Raw genomic sequence first — 23,816 nt, 5'->3', positions numbered from 1 at the left:
AGTGGCGCTCAGCACGCGCGTTTCTTCTCCGCTCTGTTGTTGTGATCGCCACTTTGGAATACAACACTACGACAAGCCATTACACCGGTTTGTTTTCATGACAAGCAACGATCAAGTCAACGCATTGGCTCTTCAAAGGTTAGTGCAAACTAGGCAGGGAGATCTGGAACACGATTGTTTAATCACTGCGTTAAAACTGTTAATAAAGTAATCAATCAATCAAGCATACAGATTGCAGAGTGGTGAAACGGCTAAGATGGCATCTAAAGAGAAAACCAGCAGATAACAAGATGGCAGCATGACCGCAGACAGTCCGTAGGAGTGCGGTGCACCCTTGAGAGATAATAATAGCTTATGCGTGTGCATATGTTAGCTGGTGGGTTTCAGGCCAGTAATTAGTTATGTGTATGTGTGAGGCCTCCCCGCTAACGAGTGGAATGTCAGCTCGTTGCTCATCGGGGCTCATTAGAAAAACACTTGCACACATGTACGGTCACACACACACACACACACACACACACACACACACACACACACACACACACACACACACACACACACACACACACACACACACACACACACACACACACACACACACACACACACACACACACACACACACACACACACACACACACACACACACACAAAGGCCTCTCTGTTTGAAGACATTCGCTGCATGTGCGGCGAGAGAAAGGGGCCTAATGACCGGAAGAATATGGTAGGGGGGTAGAGAGACTCCCTGCCATGATGAGATGTATGGCAATGAGAGAGCATGGGGAACATCCCCATGTGTTAAACACACAACACTATAGGCTATACAGTGTTGATTTTGACAGCACATTTTGATTTAGTTTTAGTCATAGTCTTTTTGAATAAAATGTCATTTAGTTTTAGTCATATGAAGTGTTTTAGTGTTAAGTCTATAGGATAATAATAACCTTGAGACATAATACATAAATAAACTATATAACTATGGACTTCTAAACAAATTTGTTCAACGCAAGATGCTGTGTTTCAAAGTTCGGGAGACTTCGGGGACAAAAAGCAATTCGTCCCTCATGCCGTGAATACAAATTGCCATTCTCTTCCACTGTGTTAGAATGCTGGCTCCTTCCCATTCTGAAGCAGCTGAAAGCGCGGAGGAATCTGCTTATCTGCTGTGTGTGTAAGTGCTGCCAGGGTAGCCTCTAAACAGCGGAAACATTTAGCCTGTGTCTCTGATCTCTATCACATGATGAGGAGACAAACCAACTAGGGCTGGAGGTAAACTGTATAGGGCCAGTGGCTCAAATGCTGAATAATAATGGACCTTGAGGGTCCCCCAAAAGAATACGTGCATAGTTTGATTCAAAATACCAGCGATCTGCATATCGTTTAATTGTCAGCACACCCCCAGTGTGTAAAGACCCTAAAGCTGCAAAATGTAAAAATGTAAAAAGAAATCCAGGTTTTCATGGGTTCATGAGGTGACAGTACTTCATTAGACCCATACTACACTGTGTCACAAAAGTAGCAAAAATGGCCAATCTACAAGCTCAGTTGTGAGCTTGTAAATCTTCTACTTTTGCTACTTTTGAATTTTGAAAAGTAAGCGTTTTGAACATACAAGGCTTTCACTAGACAGCGACGGACGGTATGACCAAAAACCACCAGCGACATCATCACAACTGCAAAGCAGCCGCCAATCAGCTTTCAGGACACTCACAGCGAGCGTGTGTGTGTGTGTGTGTGTGTGTGTGTGTGTGTGCGCGTGCGCGCAAGGGTATTTGTAAAATCGGATATTCCAAAAAGAGTGAGTGAGTGAGTGAGTGTGTGAATCCCATCTAATCCAATCCACTTTATTTATATAGCATGCAAAGAAAAGCACGCGAAAGAGGCAAAGAAGTTTAGGTAGAAGGGGTTTAACAATGACAAAAATAGGCCACTGTGTGTGCGTGCGTGCATGTGTGCGTGCGTGCATGCGTGCGTGCGTGTACGCCTACCTCCAGGTCATCCAGCGAACGGGCCAGGCTGAGGCGTTTGGAGCGTCCAAAGGAGCGTCTGGCCGCAGAGCGCTGGGGGATGGCCGGAAAGCCCATGGTCAGCCCGCGGAACCGCCCTCCCTGTGGGGGAGAGGAGGACACATGTTCATATACACCTGTTCCATCTGTACACTGTCTCAGAGTTATAGACCCATAAGGGTCCATTTGGTTCCAAACTAACATTTAGCTGGGGACCCACTTCTAAGGTAAGTAAGGTACCTTAGAAGTAAGGTACACATGTTCATATACACCTGTTTATATACAATACATGTACTACTCTATGCACGCTTCTGTTTTCAACCATAAAGACATGCATGTTATAGCAGTGTTGATTTCGTCGGCTAAAGCAATGACGAACAATGTTCGTCAACTACCTTTTCCCTCACTTTTCTCCCCCACCAGTCATGCCCAAATATGGAGTGTTGTGATGTCTCAGGGGCCCTGTCCAGAGCCCGGGCAGAGGCCTTTTTTTTTAAGTCGGTGGGGCGAACGGTTCTTGTGTTACATGGATTACAGACATACGTATAAGAGAGTTGGTGCATGTATAGTAAGATAGCAGATCTATCTACAAGCTTGTAGCACGGCATGAGCTAGTCTCTTTTGGGCCACAGGCTAAAAAGTTTGGGAACCACTCTTTACATGACACGGTTCACTATAACTAACTGGGATGTACTGTATCCATTCCTCAGTGATGTTTCCTGAGGTCAACAGGGTTTCGGGTCTACCAACATCATACCCCTCACTCAGGCGACCCAGCCGGGGTTGATCAAATCCCGACTTACGTCCCAGTAGCTACCCTCGATCAGTCCATCATGGAATGAGCAAGGCCACACAATCCGTTGCTCCGGAACTACTCTGCCGGGACTGGGAGAACCAGATTCTGGCGCGTGGAAGGACTCTGTGGGTTGACACCTGTCCGGGCCCCTCCTATGTCTCACCAGGTCCACTCCTGCTCTCAGCAGGCCCAGGACCTGTGCGTTGCACCAGACTCCCAGCACCAGGCACTCCATTCAGGAGTGGTGGATTATAATGGCCCTCCTAAAGGCCTCACCGAGGTTTGTTGGGCTTCCTCCTCACGGAGGACACACGCTAACCCATACAGCTCACCCGGGTGCTGTCACCCGTCTCTCCGGTGGTCACCAGACTATACCCGGTTGTCATTCCTATAAACACTTCGTTCTTTTAGTGGAAAAGAGCCATTGAGCTTCACTCATCAACAGCCTCTTGTCCCTTTTTATGCATCAAAGTAAACAGTTCTGTGTGGTGTTCTTACATTCTGGCGTAAGGACTATAAATGCCGCAGTTATGCCAACGCCACTAGAATGTTGTTGGGAAAAAAGCAATCAATGCTGATTGGCTCCAGAGGCCCAGATATGTGTGTGTTGGCTCTAATTGGCTGACAAGGACCAGGTGCTGCAGGCATTTGTATCAGGAGAGGGCCAGCAGTGTTGCCTGGATACAGAACTGAATGTGTGCATACCAAATGTCCCTGGCTTTAAACCGCATTCATAAATGGTAAATGGCAAATGCTGCATTTATATAGCACCTTTAACCAAGGCGCTTTACATAGTGCATTACATTCACCCATTCACATACACATTCATACACCGATTGCGGCGGAAGCCATGCAAGGTACCAACCGACACATCGGGAGCAATTTGGAGTTCAGTGTCTTGCCCAAGGACACTTTGACATGTGGACAGGAGGAGCCGTGATTCGAGCCACCGACCCATGGATCATTGGACGACCTGCTCTACCTCCTGAGCCACAGCCCCCCCCCTCATGAGTGAACCCAGGTATCCCTATACTGGGGCAAACATTTTGCCAAAATAGCACACCTCAGTCAAAGGTCACAACTCACAACACGATGTGAGCTTGTAGATCGTCTAAAAAGGGGCAGGCCTGGTATTAAGCCCAGGGGGCTCAAGGACCCCCAAGGGACCTCAGGGGTCCTTCAAGGACCTCCAGAGGACCCCCAGGGGTCCTTGAGAAAAATGTGGAAAAGTTCAATTTGGCTGTATTTCATCAACTAGAAGAGAGAATGTATACAAATGGCTAAGAGGTTTCACTCTCTCCACTGTTACCTCCCCCATAATAGAGCGTCTCAGTCCCGCCCCCTTTCAGAATGACCAGGGACCCAGAAGAGAGTTTCCCATGCATGTTCCCCATAGAAGTTTCATAAAGTATTTATTTAAATACCTGTAAGCCGCGGACAAAGCCAATTCCGATCGTGACAAATCATGACAATAAACACCATTTCTTTTAGGCCGAACAAATAATTAGAAAGAAGAAAAAAATGGCAGGGTACAATACTTTCTTTTGTTGATTTTGATCAACAAGTGTCCCCCAGTGCCAATATTGTGTTTATTGTCATGATTTGTCACGATCCGAGTGTCCGAGAGGCCCTGGGCAGACATTGGGGAGGTACTGGGGAGGCACTGGGGAGGCACTGGGGAGGCACTGGGGAGGCACTGGGCAGACAGAGTTGGGACAGAGTAAACAAAAAAAAGGCGGCTGCTTCGTCGGCCTGTAGGAAGGGCTGGGCCTGTCCGTCAACAACAACAAATAAGGGACCACCGAGGACACATGCGTGGCAGGATAAGACACATGCGTGGCAGGGTAAGACACATGCGTGGCAGGATAAGACACATGCGTGGCAGGGTAAGACACATGCGTGGCAGGATAAGACACATGCGTGGCAGGGTAAGACACATGCGTGGCAGGATAAGACACATGCGTGGCAGGGTAAGACACATGCGTGGCAGGGCAAGACACATGCGTGGCCGGCATACCTACATACCATAGCCGACTACATAGTGGATCCACTATTTTAGCTATTTTGGAAGTTATTCCTATTGTGTGCTATTGTCTGGTTGCTGCAATGTCAGGGAGTCACAACCCAAGAATCTTACTCTCATATACCTTTATCTTAAGTTATGCAATGTTACAAAAGTGTTAATGTCAGTCAGCTGTGCTAGTCTGGGTGTGGTTGCATCAGAGCCGGGTCAGAGAGGCTTGTGGAAGACAAGATCTGACTGGAAAATAGAGCACTTATCTGCACAGTCCATCTCTCTCTCTCTCTCTCTCTCTCTCTCTCATACAGTACACAGACACAGACACACTGACACACACACACACACACACACACACACACACACACACACACACACACACACACACACACATGCGCGCACTGACACACACACACACACACACACACACACACACACACACACACACACACACACACACACACACGCACACACAAAGTTTGACTTCCACTATTGTTGTTGTCTCTGCGCTGAGAAGATGCATACTTCCTGTTTAAGAGACAACACAGCTGTCTAGTCTGCCATGGAGAAAGACAACAAGCAGCTGTACAAAGTTACTATAAGTACCTGCCCTGTACTCATTCACAGTGGTGAAAAAAATACTTTATCAATACTGCAATGTAGACTCTGTTACATGTTAAAGTCTGGAATTCAAAATGTATACTTGACTACAAGTACAAAAGTATTGGCATCAAAATGTACTTAAAGTATACCAGAGGTAAAAGTACTCATTATGCTTATGCAGACCGTCCCATTTCAAGTTTTCAAATGTATACAATTATTTTTGAAAATAGCAGATCTAGAACGGCTAGTATTTTCAAATGGCTGAAATGTATGCGGCTGAAAATTATAATGCTATAATAATCTAAAACTACAAAGTAAACTAGTAACTAAAGTTTTTAAATAATTGTAGTGGAGTAAAAGTAGAATATTTGCCTCTGAGATGTAGTGGAGTAGAACCACTGGTTGTTAGCTTGTAAAAAACATTACAAAAACATTTACATTTTGAGAAATGTACTTGTAGTACTTAATTGAGTACTTCTTACACCACTGAAAACAAGCATGAATCATGTTTAAGCCCACAGTGATGTGGCTCAGCCTTCACATGAACTGCTAAAGTTCATGACTGTCCTGAATTTGGCAGTGCATGTATGCCATTAAAAAACAGGGCAAACACAGCATACTGTGTCCGTACACGGACAAAATAATGTGTCCGTGGCAAAGACTTGTTCCTTTTAGATTTTCTGTTTTACACACCATTACAATGTTCGTATTTTTGAGCCAATTGCATGAATGTCAAGTCTCCATGGTTTCCTTCAGAATATTTACTGTATGACGCTGATTTACTACAACACTATGGCACATTATGAATCATAGTAAAACAAAAAAAGTTGTACGATTTGTCACACACGTTACCGCAGTGAAATTTGTTCTCCGCATTTGACCCATCTCTTGGAGCGGTGAGCCGCAGCCAAGGAGCGGTGAGCTGCAGCCAAGGAGGGGTGAGCTGCAGCCGTGCCACGCTCGGGAATCATTTGATTAGTTGATTTGACCCCCCAATCCAACCCTTTGATGCGGAGTGCCAAGCAGGGTCCCATTTTTACAGTCATTTTTACCCCCAACCTCCCAGTGTCAGGGCGGACACTCTACCCACAAGGCCACTGTCATAATGTGCCACAGTGTTTATGAGTCGACTGGTACTATAGTGGGAAGGTCCCAAACTGGGGTCGGGGGACCCCCAGGGGTCCTTGAGGGAGTTCCAGGGGGTCCCCAGCTAAATTGTAGTTTGGAACCAAATCGACCCTTATGGGTCTGTAACTCAGAGAGTGTACTCTCTGAGTTAAATTAACATTGATTTTACAATATAAATTGGGGTCCCAGAGATAGAAATGCCATTAAATGGGTGTCCGTAGATTAATACATGTCAAACTGGGGGTCCATGAAATTAAACGGGTTGAGAATCACTGCTAGAGCCGTAATAATCTTCTCTTAAGGGGAGTCCCTGGCATGTCTTTTCAAATGGGGGTCCGCAGGCTAATTAGTTTCAATTTGGGAACCACTGAAATAAGGAACCCCATAACTCTGAGAGTGTACAAACGGAACCAAATGGACCCATTGTACACTCTCGGAGTTACAGACCTGTTATGGTCATCCAGGGCTATCTCTTTTTTATGTGTTTCTGGTAAGATCATTTTTACAAAAATGTCCTTGCGCAAGCCAACCATGGCGATGACTCATGCACAAGGCGGCCATCACTTGCAAAACACCTTTTAGTTAAAACATTATTATGTGCACAGTCTGCTTAAAACACACCAGGATATTATTGGGTCTACACAGCTATTAGCATTTTAAGCAGTTCATTTCTGAATTCAAATTCACTTGGTCTGGGTTTTAAGATAGTGAAACAGTGCCACCTTGTGGCAAACAGTAACACAAAACAAGAAAATATTTTAGGCTATACAATGAGATCAAATCAGCAGAAATACTTGTATAAGTGAGTCAAGACAGTACTAGTATAAATTAATCAATGGAACTAAGACAACCATGCAATATATCAATACACTAATGCTACACCAACTTCTGTCAAACCAAATTCAGCTTCTTAGACTAAAGACTAAAGACTAGACTAAAATGTTAGGCAGGGTCTAGTGGAGAAGAAAGAGAGTCATATGTCTAGTTGCGCTCGGGTGTTGCGCTCTGAAAATAGCAGATCTACAAGCTCACAATGACGTGGCTCGCTGCCACACGTGAGCTCGTAGATCGGCTATTTTCAGCATACAAGTGTAAAAACTTTAGTCGACATAATCAACTGTAGATTTAGTCGACTAAAACATTTCAGATGACTAAAATATGACTAAATAAACCACAACACAAGCGTCAGCTTAAAGGCTCAAGTGTCCCCAGTGTGAGAACATTGTTCAGAGAGTGAATTAAACATCCATCTTCCTGTCTACGACAGACCCCCCCTGTCCCCTTTCTGCCCTGCTGGACACTTCCTGTAATTGTCCCTCGGGGGTCCTTGACACCAGGGGGGGGGGGGGGGGGGGGGGGGGGAGTCCACAAATACCCTTCCTGGGGGAACAACAACCGTCGTACAATCAAAGGAACAAGAGACGTTATGTTCAATATCTACAGACAGGGACGTGCACACATAGACATCAAAGGGGGCTTCAGCCCCCTGCCCTTTTACCCATCTGTAAAACAACTGCCCTCTCCAGACCACGAATGCAGCATTCATTTACTACGGTGAAACAAATTTGTTTAGAAATCCATGTCGTACAACCACATCTCCACTAGCTAAAGAGTCCTGGGTTGCGCCCCGAAAATAGCTGATCTACAAGCTCTCTTTTGCCCAAAAGTGCCCTGTTACGGGATTTCACCCCCTGCCCCTCAAACACTCTCTGCATGTCCCTGTCTACAAGGTAAGAGAGAGGGGACTTCCAAAGATGTGTGTCTGACAATAAATAGACAAATAACAGTTTAAGTCCAAACTAATTATCCATAATGTATAAATGATGGACAACGAGGCCTTTTCGTGGAGGGGTTAGAATAAAATTTGGACTTAAACTGTTATTCGTCTATAGTACTCAATTAATCACAGTGGTTTCAACTAGTGCGGTGGTCCTTGAGGAGGGGCTCTGGTGGTCCCCAGCTAAATGATGGGAAATTGGTAACCAAATGGAACCTTATTCGTCCCATGCTATCCCACACTGCCTCATTCATGCCTTCATCACATACAGACTCGACTACTGCAATAGCCTCCTGTACGGCGTCACCACCAAGGTTCTCAAAAAGCTACAGTATGTGCAAAACTCTGCCGCCTGCTCACCAGAACCTGATCTAGGGACCACATCACACCTGTCCTCCGTAAACTGCACTGGCTCCCAGTCAAATTCAGAATTGACTTCAAACTACTCACCACCACCTACAAAGCCCTCAACAACCAGGCCCCACTCTACCTCTCTGAACTCATACAACCCCATGCCCCCACCCTCTCCCTCAGGTCAAGCACTGCCAACCTACTGGAACCCCACAAGTCCAACAAGAGAACCTGGGGTGACAGGGCCTTCGCCCCCCACCTTTGACATGTTCAAAAGCACACTCAAAACCCACCTTTTCAGACTGGCTTTCCCTACTTACCCCCCCCCCCCCCCCCCCCCCACACACACACACACACACACACACACACACACACACACACACCCTTCTTGTTTGTCCATTTTGATTTTGTTTTCTAGTTTTTAACCTTTTAACTAGTTTTCTAATAAAATTGTGTTTACTTCTGTTCTGTAAAGTGACTTTGGGTACCTTGAAAAGCGCTATATAAATCGTATGTATTATTATTATTTATTATTATTATTAGATATTTAACTCTTGAGAGCGTAAAATTAAACCAAATTAACCCGTACGTACGGATGCATTTGGTTTCATTTTACGCTCTCAAGAGTTAGATTATTGTTAAACACCTGCATTACTTAATTAATTTACAAGAAATCTACACAATTAGAGAATGTAAAATAATTGTTATTTTTGATCAACGTTTGCGTTTACGATTACTACAAAACAATCTAAAAAAAGGGATTTAAGATCATTAAAGCTGGGCTGTTGCCTGAGTCCAATGTATTGCTGCCTACTTCCAGTCCAGGACTTGTACCTATGTGTTGTCCCCATTCTCAATAGAAGTCTATGTAGGAGAGCTGCCATTGGACTGGCCCCATGAAGTGAACGGAGTTTTCGTAACTCTGTCTTACTCCATGGCTCTGGGAACCACATCAAAACAGCACGGAATGCCTGGGCCATGGCTCAGTGGTCCAGGCACCTTGGCTGGTAATCCAGTCTGGCGGTGTGCCGCGGGTTCGACTCCCGATCCCGACGGCCTTTACTGCATGTCTTCCCCCCCATCTCTCTCCCCATTTCCTGTCAGCCTACTGTCTGTCCTACTGTATAAAATAAAGGCGAAAAAAACCCATTTAAAACAGCACGGAATTGTGGGCAAAATCTTATCCAACGACAACAAAATAGTCTTGGGTGTGAGAGGCTAAATCTCAGATATTTTTATATTCCATCCTGATTTGCTCAAATTGGCTTCCAAAGTTTGCAGGAGTCATCCGTTTGGAACAAAATGCCTCAAATCATGAATGCAGCGTCCGATTGCTGTGAAACTTTGCACACACACTCCTACTAGCAGATAAACTACAGTAGGCTACATGAAGCATGAAGACATGCCACCATACATTTTTGTAATTCTCAGTAAATTGAGACGTTTCAATGCAAAGTGCACAATTAAATCGTTAATCACGATTATTATTTTGCGTGACAATGAATCGTCAACTTAAACTTGTAATTGTGACAGCAGTTAAATATGTAACGGTGTATAAATGACTTCCTTTCACAGGACAAACTAGTCTACGGGACTATGGTAGTAGTATTGTAAGCATCAGGTGTGTGTGCTCACTGCTCACTCCTGAGAGAAACAGATGGTTTTCACCACAGACAGATGTCCTGTACATGAATAATGCATGCTTTGATACCGGAGTAGAGTGGATAAATGACTCATCCCTACACTCGCACCAGGTCTAACAACAGGAGCCATCAGTGTGCTTTCTGTTGGGGTCATTAGTACACGGTACATCAAATTGGTTTCAGCTACGTTTGGTGTCTCCTCACACACACATTTCAACACGACTGGAAAAGCAACCGACTGATTGAGCGACTGAACGAGAGAGTGCGAAGGCCCTGAAGAAGCTCAATTAGATCATGTCTGAGAGGAGAGCACATGGACGGACACGGATGAATTTATGGCCGCAATAAACGGGAGAGAGAGAGCCTTGGATATACACACTGGAGAGTAATTTTCCACCAACAGACAGGAGTGTGTGACAGCCTGCCTACTGGGGAGAGTCTCATCTCAGGGTTACTTTTAACACTCGCCTTCCACAAAGTTTGACAGTCCCAGAAAGTAGCTAAGCGGAACATACAGTACACCACTGTGTGGAGAGCATACCTATATGTATTCTTACTGAGGGTAAAAAAACGAAAATTCAAACTATATGGAATAAAAGTTAAGACATAGAAAGAAACACAGGAAGTCACCCAGCTGGATTCGAATTACTCCTCTAATGCATCCAGAGAAACAACCTTGTTGAGAAGCATATGGCACAGAAAAACCCTCCATTCTTTCACACATCGGATTACCTTTTTCTCCCCCGTGTCTTTGGCGCTCCCGCCTCGCTTCTTCTCCCTGTTGCCGCCGCCTCTCTCCGTCCCGGACCTCTCCCTCTCCCCGACGCCAAACAGCTTCTTGGCCCATTCGTCCTTCTGCGCGGCCAGCCTGTGGGATTGGGACTGGTGTGGGTGTGGAGGAGGTGGCTGGCTCCCTGCAGCAGCGCCAGGTGGTGGAGGCGGAGGGGGAGGAGGAGGCCCCCCCACCGCCACCAGGTGGTCTCCGGGGGCCAGCCCGGGGGCCCGGTAGCGGTCGGCCGGGATCTTGTTCATGGGCGGGGGCAGGGTGCTGCAGTTGGCCGAGGACCACCCGTCCGTGGACTCGGCGTAGGACTCCTGGTCGCTGCTCAGGACGCCGTGAGGCGGCGGCACGTTGCTGTGATGGTGGTGCTGCTGACGCCAGTCTCTCAACACATGGACGGGCAGCCAGCGATGCTGCTGCTGCTGTTCCACCACTCCTCCTCCTCCTCTCTTGTCTCCTCCTCCTGCTCCCAGCGCTCCACCCCTTTTCCCCTGCGCTGGGTAGTGGTGTGGTGGTGGTGGTGGGTGGGAGGCCCCTCCTCGGGAGTGCCGGCCGGGCCCGTCAGAGACTGAGAGAGGCATGGAGGGGAGGTCGGCCAGAGGCGGGTCGTGGCGGCTGTAGTGTCCGTTCCTCAAAGCCGCCGGAGGAGGAGGAGGGGGAGGCGGGAGGTGGTGAGAGGCAGGGGGAGGAGGGCTGTCCCAGTGGCGCGACGGCGGCGGGGGGCCGGGGTTGTGGTTGTTGGGTCCCCCGAGGTCCACCAGCAGCACCCTGTTGCTCTTCTCCTCGGGCAGGAAGTTGCCGATGCCGCTGTCGCTGTTGCTGCTGGTGCTGTGGTTCTGCTGGGCGTCGTTGTCCGGGTCGTGGAAGGCGCGGGCGCGGACCCCCTCGATGTTCTCCCCCATGTCCCGGTAGAGGACCGACACGAACTGGAGGAGGGGCTGGGACGTCGGGGGGAACTCCAGGCAGCCGCCCGTGTCCGGGTCCGGGGTGCACTCGAAGCCGAACCTCGAGGCCACGCCCAAATGGACCTGAGGAAATGATAAGTGGTGGTGATTGGAAATTGAACCTGCATGTTCGACATTTTCCATATCCTCAGAATTGTTCCTGTGATAGTGTGTGTGTGTGTGTGTGTGTGTGTGTGTGTGTGTGTGTGTGTGTGTGTGTGTGTGTGTGTGTGTGTGTGTGTGTGTGTGTGTGTGTGTGTGTGTGACATAGTGATGATTAATGTATGATGTCATTAAAAGGGCTAGAACACTTTGCAAATAATTGCTCTATTGATTAGAAATTCATACAGTATGCTCCTCATTGACTGTATATCTCTGCTGTCGGGGAGAAACCACCTAACTACAAATGTATTTTTCAGGAAATTAAGAAAACACAAATTGACAGGAAGTTGTAATTTTTGGGTGATTTTCTATATACTGTCAGAATCAACCAATTTAAGTCAACGGGGAGCGTATTTTGTATTATCAATTTCTAGTATCAATTTTCTTGCTCACCTTTGTAGTATGGAGTTATTATAGGAGTATATCATGTCAAGGTAACTACACAACCCCAACCTCCACCAGAGTGGTCTAGCTCCTGGTCCCCAAACCTTTCAGTCCAGACCCCAAAATAATGCTGCCAATGACTCGCGACCCCAATCTAACCCCGGGGGTCATTTTATGCACATAAACATGCATGTTCGGTGCGCATTTGTCCACATGTAATCAATTAAGCCTAGGGCTATGTAAGGGTTTTGTAACAAGTATGGCTAAAATTTATTTGTAATCATTCTTACATTGTATTTCACTCATTCTGTTGAATTATATTCAGGTGTTTTCAAATACTTTTGATGACCCAAAACAATTTCGCGACCCCCACAGTCAAGTGTCCCGACCCCAACTTTGGGAACAACTTGGCCCTTTAACATAATTTCATACCCAAATGAAAAAAGAAAATGTCTCACGCACGTAACACGACATCACATTTGAATCAACACACCTGGTGGTGACAGAGGTCGGGGTCCACGATGAACACGTGACAGGACGTCCTCAGACTGCTCTCTTCCTCCCGGCCGCCGTTGTTGTGGCAGCGCCGCTCGTCATGGTCGTCCGTGGCCTGCATGGTGACCAATCCGAAGAAGCGCCGGTCGTCCGGGCAACAGGCGCTGAAGGCTAGCTTCTCCGCGGGATAGGTGGCTAGCACCTGGCCTCTGTCGCTGCAGAGACGCACGCTGTCATGCATCACCTGCATGGCGTGACGGGGGGAGTTATTAGGTGTTGCTGCATGATGCTGCATTCACTAGAGCTGTGCTGGTTACCAAACTTTTCAGGTCGAGACCCAAAAGAGAGATTAGACCCAACTAGTGAATAATAACGCATGTAGAAGCACAAAAGCGCTTGCAAGCTTGTAGATCGTCTATTCTCACTACTTCTTAATTATAATTTTTGTTTATTTGTGCAATTTTATTTGTTTGTGTATAAAATATTAAAATTACATATATTTTTATATTTATTTCAAAAATATATATTTAGTGTAGGAAAATATTTTTTGATTTTCACTCGAGTCGAGACCTATACAAATTGGTTCGTGACCCACAAATTGTTTGGGAAACAACAATATGACAGCCTTCTGTGTCAATATGCTCACACCATGTTTACCATTACAGTAAAATGAAATAATAATATCAAACAGCCAAGACAAGCATTCACATTTCAAAGTGAAATTGGACAGGGCACATACTACAAATTCACTAAACCGTATATTTAATTACTAAAATTATATCTGATCAATTTTCTCTCAACCGATTATTCACTCGAGACTAAACGGACTGTGGCCCTAGCCTCCTACGTGACGCGATGCGTCGTGATAAAAAGGAGAAGCGGTAGATGTGTTCACCATACCTTCATGAGGACCAAGGAGTGGATCTTCTGCTCGGCCCGGAGTCGTCGCATGCTGCCTCTGATGGCTGTCACGCTGTCGCTCTCCAGGCTGGCCCCGGTGGAGGCCAGCTCGATGGAGCCCAGGTAGCCCACGATCATGCCCACGTTGAGGATGCCTTCGCCGGGGTCCAGGCCTGCCTCATGGCCTTCCCTTACCTGGGAGGGGTGGGCGATACGGTGATAAAGGTCGTCGAGATGATACAATGTCTTCATGATATATGCCTTTACAGATATATCTACACGAGAGAGGGTGTGCTTTTTAAAGTCATTAATGGTACACCTGTGTTGCTGCAAGAACGAGCCGATGCAGTTCCGTAAGCAGCGCAGAAGTGCCATTAATTACCGTGAAACACGACCCTTGAGTAACTTGAAGAATAACCATTAAAAACAACATGAAAAGTAAATCGTTATAATATCTAAATATCATGTGGATTGTGGTACTGCATGAAAAAGAATGGTGATATAATATTTTTCCATATGGCCCACCCCTACCCGTCCCTTACCTCCACCTCATGCTCGTGGTGGTGGTGGTGGTGGTGTTGGTGGAGATGGAGCTGGTGGAAGTCCGCGTCCAGAAACACAGAGTCGTCGTTCAGAACCCGGGCCATCTCCTCTTCGGACAGAAGGTTGGGGTTGCTCCTGGAGCGCGAGTGTTTCCGATACGGAGGGAGGAACTCCGGCTCGGACAGCGGACGGTGATGTTTGGACGAGGAGGAGGAGGTCACGGCGGCCCTCTCCTTGTCGGAGCTGCTGGAGGACTGGCTGGAGTTCTCGAAGATCATGCTGAAGATGCCTCCGGACTGCATCTCCGCCACCACCTTCTCCGCGCGGTTGATGCCCATCTGCTTAGAGTCCAGTTTGGGTTTGTTATACCAAGCGCCGCGGGACAATTTGCTGCTGCTGTTGTTGCCGCCGCCATCGTGAAACCCGCCCAGCTCTTCGTCGCTGGAGCACGAGTCGAGATAAGGCGGCGCCATGGCGGCGCTGCTGTGATGATGGCGGCTGCCGGCGGCACGGTGGTGGTGCCTTCGGTGGCGTTCGCCCTCGGCAATGACTAACCTCAAGACACCGGAGCAGCGGCCGATCAATTTCACCACGTCCTCGTGCGAGGCCTTGGAGACGTTGATGTCGTTGACCGAAAGGATGTGGTCGCCCGAACGCAGGCCGACGTAGTCCGCGGGGCTCCCCTTCAGTATGCAGCTCAGGACGCAGGGGCTCTGGCCCGACAGCGTGAAGCCATACCCCGTTCTCCCCCTCGCCACCTCCACGGCCCTAATACGCCCCTGCTGGGTGGAGGAGGAGGAGGCCAGGGGAAGCTGATGCAAGGCCAGACTGCTTCCACCGCCGGCCTGCCGTGCCTTGGAGGAGGACCCATCCCGCTGTCTGAACATTGCGCGTATAGCAAGCTTTCCCGCCGTCTCTTATCTATCGACGCAGAAAGATTCCGTCCGTTGCGTCGGTGTGTGTGTCAGCAGGCACTGCAGCCAAAGCACGTCTTACACAGGGACATGTTCGATGTCTCTCCTCTTCTCATGCTGCACTGCGTGTGTCGAGGTGCTATGACAAGGCTTGCGGAGAGCGCCTAAATGTGACAGAGGAGTGAGAGCATGGCCTCAGTTCTTCTGGCGCTGCTCCGCTATCGTTCCCGCCCATATGCAGCGTTCTTCCCCGGTTTTAATGCCATGATACCTGTAGAACAAGCAAACAAAGATATAAAATACACTGTGGAATTGTGAGTGAGGACGGGAACCGTTTTTGGTGTTTTAAGCATTATTTTATACTTTAGGTATTGAAAATCATCAGATTTACAAGCTCATAGTGCTGCACCGAGTGCCACACTACGAGCTTGTAGATCTGCTATTTTAGAAAAATCGTATGAATGTGGCGCAAATCTTTGAATATATTCTTTCAGAGCGAACGTTTTTAACAAATTTGCTTCCGGGGGGTCCCTGGAACAACATATTTTCAGATACAGATAATTCTGGGGGTCTTTGACATTCAAATAGTTTGAGCACCGCACTGACATAGAAACATAGGTTTTTCTGAAAACTGTTATGACTTAAAAGAATAGTGTCAGGTCATGGGTTAACTCCGAGAGGGAACAAGACTTGAGCAAGTGTAACCAAACTGGTGAACACTTCAGATTTTACCGTGCATGTACAAATGATATCCTCATATTATAGCTCTCCCTGTCTCTGCCTGGTAACTGGAATGCTCGCCTTAAAAACACGCTCACCGTCATTTTGTTCTGCCGACCCACCTCACACCGACGGCTCGGTGGGGCGGTTTTTGAATTCTTGTATTTTTTTTATTTTTTTTTAAAGTTTAGAGTTAGGCATCGTTTTACTGGGTTAAGTTTAGGAATAGGGTTAGTTTTTGGCACCGTTTAATTACTGAGGTTAAGGTTAGGATGGAATAAGGTTAAGGTTTAACCGTTTAGGCATAGTTTACTGGGGTTACGATTAGGAATACCAGGCTGTACAGGCTGTACTCCGGCTGTACACCCAGGACGGCTGTGTTTTGAGGAGAGCATGCTAGAATTCCTCTGCCTGGCATACTTTGTCTTCCCCTTCTGTAACCAGTGATGTAAATGGTTTTCAATGGACTCAGGAGTGGTCTAGATGGGTCCCAGACTCCCAGCCAGGGACATTTTATGAGTCCTACTTCAGCAATGTTAGAGTAGAGTACTGACAGTACAGTATTGCATCCCATCCCAGTGACATGATTGCATCCTTTCTCAATTTAGTGAGTCTAATAAAGGATCCAGGATGCAGGCTATTTGCATCACTGTAAAATCTTGCATCATATTAAATGTAATTTTATTCACATGCATGGGGGATGGATGGACGTAATTCTGTTGACAATGACAATAGCAGAATGCAATCATGTTGTGCGTCTTAAATGAAACCACGGGGGGCATAATTTGTTTAGACTAGTCTTTGGGGAATACTTAGTTTAGACTAGTCATTAGTTAGACATATTGGTGAGGGGTGCGTTAAAACGACCGGATTAAGGTTGGTGAGGGGTGCGTTAAAACGACCGGATTAAGGTTGGTGAGGGGTGCGTTAAAACAACCGGATTAAGGTTGGTGAAGGGTGCGTTAAGGGTTGGGAGAGGGATAAAGTTAGGTTTAGGTGTGCTGCCCCGTGGGAGGTTAGGGTTACCCTACGTTTTAACAGCGGGCGACAGCCAGACACATTTTACGGAAGTGCATTATTTGTCAATGGGGACACCCGGCAACTACTGGCGATAGAGGCGATAGCAGGCGATGGTCGAAAAGTGGGTGGAGGAACGTAGGCCGAAAATATTAAAATAATTCATCTTTTGGGCGACGTCGCCCGGCGATAGTAGGCGATTGGGCGATAGCCAATTAAATTCAAGCGACGCTCGCCGTTGGTCTCAAAGGTCTCCCACTGTTAAAACGTAGGGTGAGGGTGAAGTAGTGCACCCGAAACCACACCTGAACAGGGTGGTGACTGGTGACTGACTGTCATCTGACGCGACAGGTCTTGTCCAATGGATGGGGTATGGCAGTGGCTTTCAACACTTTTCATATTAAGGACCGTTATTTATTCGGCATTTGAGCCACGTGGACCACCATTTGACGACATTTAGCCTCTCAGTCGCAAAACTTTGAATATTTTGTTGTCGTGTGGCGTAAAATGTCAAGGTCAACTCCTGAGGGCGTAGAATAGACCCGGGAGGGTCCATTTGGTTTGATGTTATGCTCTCAAGAGTGGCACAGTACAGCTCAGAGGTATAGAAGCATGCATGAGGGACACACACTGATGGCACATTGAAACACAAGACTTTAACTTTTATATTAACCTCTACTGCCATTATGTCCGCTCTTTAAGGCGTTCTAAACAAAGGCCATCATGATTGATTGAAGTATTTATTAACAATTTGCAGAATTACAGTACAGTACATTTCAAGCACAACTCAATACAAAAACTGTTAACTGAGAGTGGACGACACCATAAAGCATTACAGCTTATTTACAAGAGGGTCCAACATTTTCAATTCATCATATACATGCATGTTCATCATGCACTGAACATGGTCCAAACTTAACTAACGTCAAACTGGATGACGCGTTGGCGTTGCCTGCCTTTAGCCAATGGTAAGTTTGCTAACATGGCTAATAGTGGCTGTTTAACTAACATTAACTATTTTAACTAACAACATTAATAAAACGGCACATATCGTCCGCAAAAACAGACTTATAAATGCACGGCTTTTATTCTAGAACATTTCAACAGCTACAAACTTTCCCCCCCCCTTCCTTCACTTCACATCCGTGACTTGTTCCTCAGCTCAGCGCATCCACCCGTGCTTAACGCACAGTCCCGCCCCCGTTAGACCCCAGAATATTGGAATGTCCAGAGCCATAGAGGAACACAGAGTTATAGGAGGACATTGAAGGGGGCAGAAAACTGAGCGCTGTTCATGTAGCCCAATAAGCCAGACCGAATCAGCCGCTGGCTTATTAGCCAGGCTACTGTTCATGCAGCCTGAAATGGGAGTCTGGGACAATACGCTGGGGTTGCAAATACATTGCTTTCAATGAGGGTTGACGCAAATATCAGATATTTTAGGCATGTGTGCAACTGCAACATATAACAACTGTTTTAAAGTATTGTACAGTGTCAACTAAAGTCCCTGTAAGTGTAATGTTTATGTTGTACTATTACGAAAAATAAAGGGATTTAATGTTGCCTGATGAGTCCAGTGCATTGATTCTGCCTACTAAAGTCCAGGACTACTAGAAGAGCCGCCATTTGACTATGATGAATTGAACATGGTGGGCACTGGGCCCTATTGTAAACCATTGTAATACTGTATGGTGTCGTGTCTACATTTAACAGTTTTGTAGTGAGTTGTGCTTAAAATGTACTGTCGCAACTCTGTCTTACTCTATGGCTCTGGGCGTGTCGTCGTGTAACCATGACGACCACTAGTGTACACAGACTGCCACGCGGCCTGTCATTGGCTTTCCGCGCTGTCAGTCAACGGCATGGAACGAACAGAACAGCTCGCCGAGAGAAATTGATCAAAGTTAGATTGAGAAATCACAGATAATGATAAAGTAAAGAGAACAGCTGCATAACTACTTCACTCACAGGTGTCAAAAGTGCACGTCGTCGCACGCAGATGTCTCGCAGACAGTGGGGACATTAAAGTGTTATTATAGGACACGAGCACGCGTGGATGTGTCTGTATTTGATCTCCAAGCAACTAGCCCAGCTAGGAAATAACAGCTGGCTAACTAACGGTATATGATTCTGAGTTGTAAAAAGCCCAAGGCGAAAAAAAGGTGGCAGGCATGCAGGTCCTTTTTTAATGTTCCAACAAAGATGTTTGGTTTGCTATTAATGAGTTTGTTTTAGTGCGAGTTTTAAAATAACTTACTTCCCCCGCGCAGTTCGTGTCCAATGATGAAGAATGATATGCTGCTCAGGCAAATCCCATCGTTTTGTAGCTAAGGGTTGGGAACGTATAAACTCTGGGACGAAATGGGTAAACAAAAGAAAAGACTGCACCATCTGGCGAAGTAGAGGAGGAGGACTGTAGGCCTACTGGACTCACTCTGGAGGGATAGGAGGTGTGTTTAGAGGGATGTGGGAGGGGAGTGGAGGGGAGGGGGACACACGCAACCAGAGGCAAGAAAATCCAGGGCAGCGGTTCCCCAACTTTTTCATGTCAAGGAGGATGATACATTAACATTAGCCTGCGGACCCCCATTTGAAAATATATGCCAAGGACCCCCATATATAGTAACTAAAGTTTTCGAATAAATGGGGTAAAAGTGAAGTAAATGTAGTAGTGGAGATCCAAGACTCAAGTAAAGTAAACACCTCCAAATTGTATATAAGTAGGCCTACATACTTTGTTACTTAGATTATTATAACTGCATAGACCATTGTGTGTGTGTGTGTGTGTGTGTGTGTGTGTGTGTGTGTGTGTGTGTGTGTGTGTGTGTGTGTGTGTGTGTGTGTGTGTGTGTGTGTGTGTGTGACGCGCGCGTGTGTGTGTGTGTGTGTGTGTGTGTGTGTGTGTGTGTGTGTGTGTGTGTGTGTGTGTGCGCGCGCGCGCGTGCGTGCGCTAATTACTGAAACACCAACCACTTGACACATGCCATCTCTGACTGCATGTGGGTGCAATTGTAAAACGATTGCTTTGATATTGATTGGCAGCGGGCATGTCGATAAGATGTGTGAAGGACTACAAGGAGATGTGTGAGGACTACAAATTGTTGGACTGGCTAAAAAGATCAGGGCAAAACAATTAATGATGAAAAATGGTTCTGTTGCTGCCATTATTGGCATGCAGTCACTTGATGTGGAAAAGGATGCTGTCATCTTTCTATACCACTAACTGGATGGTAGTCTGCGACTGCTTGTGTCGCTGTATAGCAGCCCATGACAACCTGGTATCATGATATTGCATTGTTTTACTCTGATATATTTGGATTTTTGAAAATCCAAATAAAGAAATTGTGTGTGTGTGTGTGTGTGTGTGTGTGTGTGTGTGTGTGTGTGTGTGTGTGTGTGTGTGTGTGTGTGTGTGTGTGAGACGTGTGTGCGTGTGAGAGAAATGTGGGACCTAGCTGATAAGCTGTTGGACACTTCTTGACCCTGGTTCTCCAGGGTGTGTCAGTCTACAAACCAAGGTCTTCTTGCCCTGGTTATCTTCAGACGGACATCCATACAATTGCACCCTGCATGTCCCCTTAATTAAAATACACCAAAATTGGCAGAGAAACAGATGGTCAATATCTGCAATTCATTGTTGGCTATTCTGTTCAAATGCGTGGTTGAATCCATAAAATTAATTTTCTCTGCTTTTAGCTCTCTGAAGGGTGATTATAAGTTTTTGTTGATAGGTGGAAATGGAACAGCTTCTAGCTGACAAATAATTCAGACTATAATTCATCCTCCAAAAAAGTTATTAGCAGTTATTAGAGTTCACACTGCTTCATGAGCCATATAATGAGCAGACTGTAAATAATACCCCTTAATGTAGTTTAATCATAAATATGATAATTCATGCGTATGAGGCAGCAACTGAAATTGTTAGGCTTGCCACCATGAACAATGTGTGGCCTGAAACAAGCTGGACAGAAGATTTACAACATTTTGACATGCTGTGTGCTCTCTGACCTTCTAGATCATCCTTATATTAGATTAGGCAGATTCTAAAAATCCTTAAGTCCCTAAGTTTTCTGAAAAACTTCAAATATTTATATAGCAGCATCAAATATTTGTAATTTTTGAATACTGTACAGAACCCCAAAATGGGTTCCCGGCCTGAGGGGGTAAAACACCAAAAGGGGTTCCTGCCCAGAATGGGTTAATGGGAAAGGCGGGCCGGCATAACATAGCCATAAACACACCTGATACGCCCATTTATAGGCAGGACCACAGCCATGTCACTCTGACATAATGACACTATGTCATAACCATAAACAAACCTGATACACCTATATCCATGTCACTAAGAATCAGACATAACCGTAAACAACTTAAACCTGATAGACCGCCATGCCCATGGCTTGTGCAATGCATGTGCATATCTGGCACTGACATACTTCAAACTTGGCGCATGCATCGGCAAGGACTTGAGGGAGTGCGGTTCCCGCTGTCTAGTTAATCGGATATATGCATGCAGTTGTCCACAAGGAAGCATACTATAGGGCCTTTACTGTTCCTAATAAATGTAAACGACATGACATCAGCTTGTGACTGCAATTTGTTCATGTTCGCGGCTGACTCGGCACTGCTGGTCTCAGACAGGGACAGATTGCAGGTTGAAAAGGCCCTCAGCTCTGAACTCTGTACTAGAATCTGCACCTGTACTGGCTCGCCGATCTATTCTAAATTTAAGTCAGAAAAAGTGTCGGTTTTCTTAAATTTAGAATAGATAGCATAGGTGCATAACATGCAGTTACTAAATGTTACAATGAACAAAAAACAAACGAGATGACACCAATTCCAAGGAAATATCTTTAAATACTTTATTCATTTCTATAACATACCATATCAAGATTCAAGGTTAACCTCCTTAAAATATCGTCATTGAATTAAATACACAATCTTCATTTTCTTACAGGTGACCATGAAACGTGTCCTATAGAATGTCCACTGATTGAGGGGTCTTGGCCAGTTGTAGCAATACAACTAGGTCATTTTAACTATATGGTTTTATCATAGCCTCCTCTGAAATAGAATCATTGGCTATTTCAAAGTGTTTCACAAAGATTGCTAAGGCATGTCGCTTTATATGTAAAGATCTTGTACTATGGGGAAAAGCTAGCAAAGTCTCCTTTTGGTTGATCAAGTTATTTTGGTACAAAATAAATCAAATGATTATTCTCTTGGCCCAAATGAATAGCTTGATCAATCACTTTCATATACTGCACCTGTACAGTAGTGTCTTTGAGGGCAACAGTTGGTCCCGTTTTTAAACCCATCTGACCTTCACCTTCATCCACCTCCCAACCTCCATCTTCCAAATCCACAAAAGAATTCTGGGTAATCTTATTACCACAACAGGGGCTCTAGTGTAACCAGTATTTCCCTCTACTCTCGTCTGGATGAGATAATTATAGACAATTTGGAAAAGTCAAACAATCTCAAAAAAAGAAAAGAAAATGTATTTTTGAATGTCTAAAAGGCTAGACATTTTCTTTTTAAATCAACTTCTCACATAACTAAATCCTGGTACTGGAAAGAGTGTGTTCTCAGCTGCTGACTGGGAACAAAAAGCCTCAACTAATCTGGCACAGTATAAGGCTGTTTTAGGGAGGGTTCCCGCTGGAACATTCCTCTTACAATTTCAATAATCTGCAGACTGCTAAGCAACAGGGGGGGGCTAATCATTTATGTGAATACATTATGACTTGGTACCACAAACAAATGAAAACAAGTACATCGTCTTCAGTGTTTGAGAGTGGAATGTGTCACAGAAACCTACTGCATGTAGGAGATTCGGGGCATCAGAAGTCGCTCAAATACCAATGTGAAAGTGCTAGACTAATATATTCAATATGCTATACTAAGAACATGGACGTCGATGGCTTATTCACGATTCACGATAAAGCATTTAAAAACGATAGACAAGAAAACTGTTGTCACGTACATGACTTGCTTTGCTAGCTACAACTCCCACCTGTTTGATTTGTCAAAGCTCTTCTCGCTCACTATTAAGGTTCACAGGATTCCCTTTGGATTGTGTTGCATTGCTAAATATCAGCCCATCGCTTGGCCTGTCATTAACGGCGACCATAGTAAGAAATACAATACTAAGGACTACGAGAGGACAGAGAGCAGTGGTTCAGCATGCTTCAGCAAGCTTCAAAGAACAGGACATAATTCAGTCTTTATCCAAGGCCTGTGTGTGTGTACACAGTGAGGAAGCGTACCGCACTGCCAGGCAACGCACGGGTAAACCTCGAATGAGTTGTGATCGCAGCTCGTTGCTGCCGTCTGGCCACGTCGTCTATGGATCCAGTGTGTTTGTGTGGAAAAGAGATACTCGAGAAAAAAAGAATTTGCATCACATTTTCTCACCGTCTTATTGAATTTCTCACTTTTTACAGTTTTTTTATCTTGTCATGCACCAATGGCTTTTTGTATTACTTTACAATTATACGTTTACTCTTTTTACAAGATATATGAAGAATGACTTCCAGCCTTATTACAACAATAAATCATCATTAATTAATGACATCTTACATCCTGAGAATTAAAGAAATTACAACAAAAGGGATACCGATGCATTCGAGATC

The 23,816-nt window shown here is 45.7% G+C and overlaps 1 protein-coding gene across 2 annotated transcripts in view; it reads right to left on the bottom strand.

Moving 5' to 3' along the window:
- rgs12b (regulator of G protein signaling 12b) overlaps positions 1 to 19,557 on the bottom strand; it is an 83,029-nt gene extending 63,472 nt beyond the window's left edge. For both annotated transcript variants that reach the window (XM_083765408.1, XM_083765409.1), the window contains exons 1-6: positions 19,439 to 19,557; positions 14,530 to 15,715; positions 13,988 to 14,182; positions 13,086 to 13,331; positions 11,054 to 12,130; positions 1,989 to 2,108 (exon numbers count right to left, since the gene is read on the bottom strand). In XM_083765408.1, coding sequence (XP_083621534.1) covers positions 1,989 to 2,108; positions 11,054 to 12,130; positions 13,086 to 13,331; positions 13,988 to 14,182; positions 14,530 to 15,417 — 2,526 coding nt within the window. In that variant the 5' untranslated portion in view covers positions 15,418 to 15,715; positions 19,439 to 19,557. The remainder of the gene's footprint in view (positions 1 to 1,988; positions 2,109 to 11,053; positions 12,131 to 13,085; positions 13,332 to 13,987; positions 14,183 to 14,529; positions 15,716 to 19,438) is intronic.
- Between the last annotated feature and the right edge of the window lie 4,259 nt (positions 19,558 to 23,816).

Source organism: Protomyctophum parallelum (genome assembly GCF_964188405.1).
Source record: "Protomyctophum parallelum genome assembly, chromosome: 5".
NCBI lineage: Eukaryota > Metazoa > Chordata > Actinopteri > Myctophiformes > Myctophidae > Protomyctophum > Protomyctophum parallelum.
This window is presented reverse-complemented; position numbering and strand designations above follow the sequence as displayed.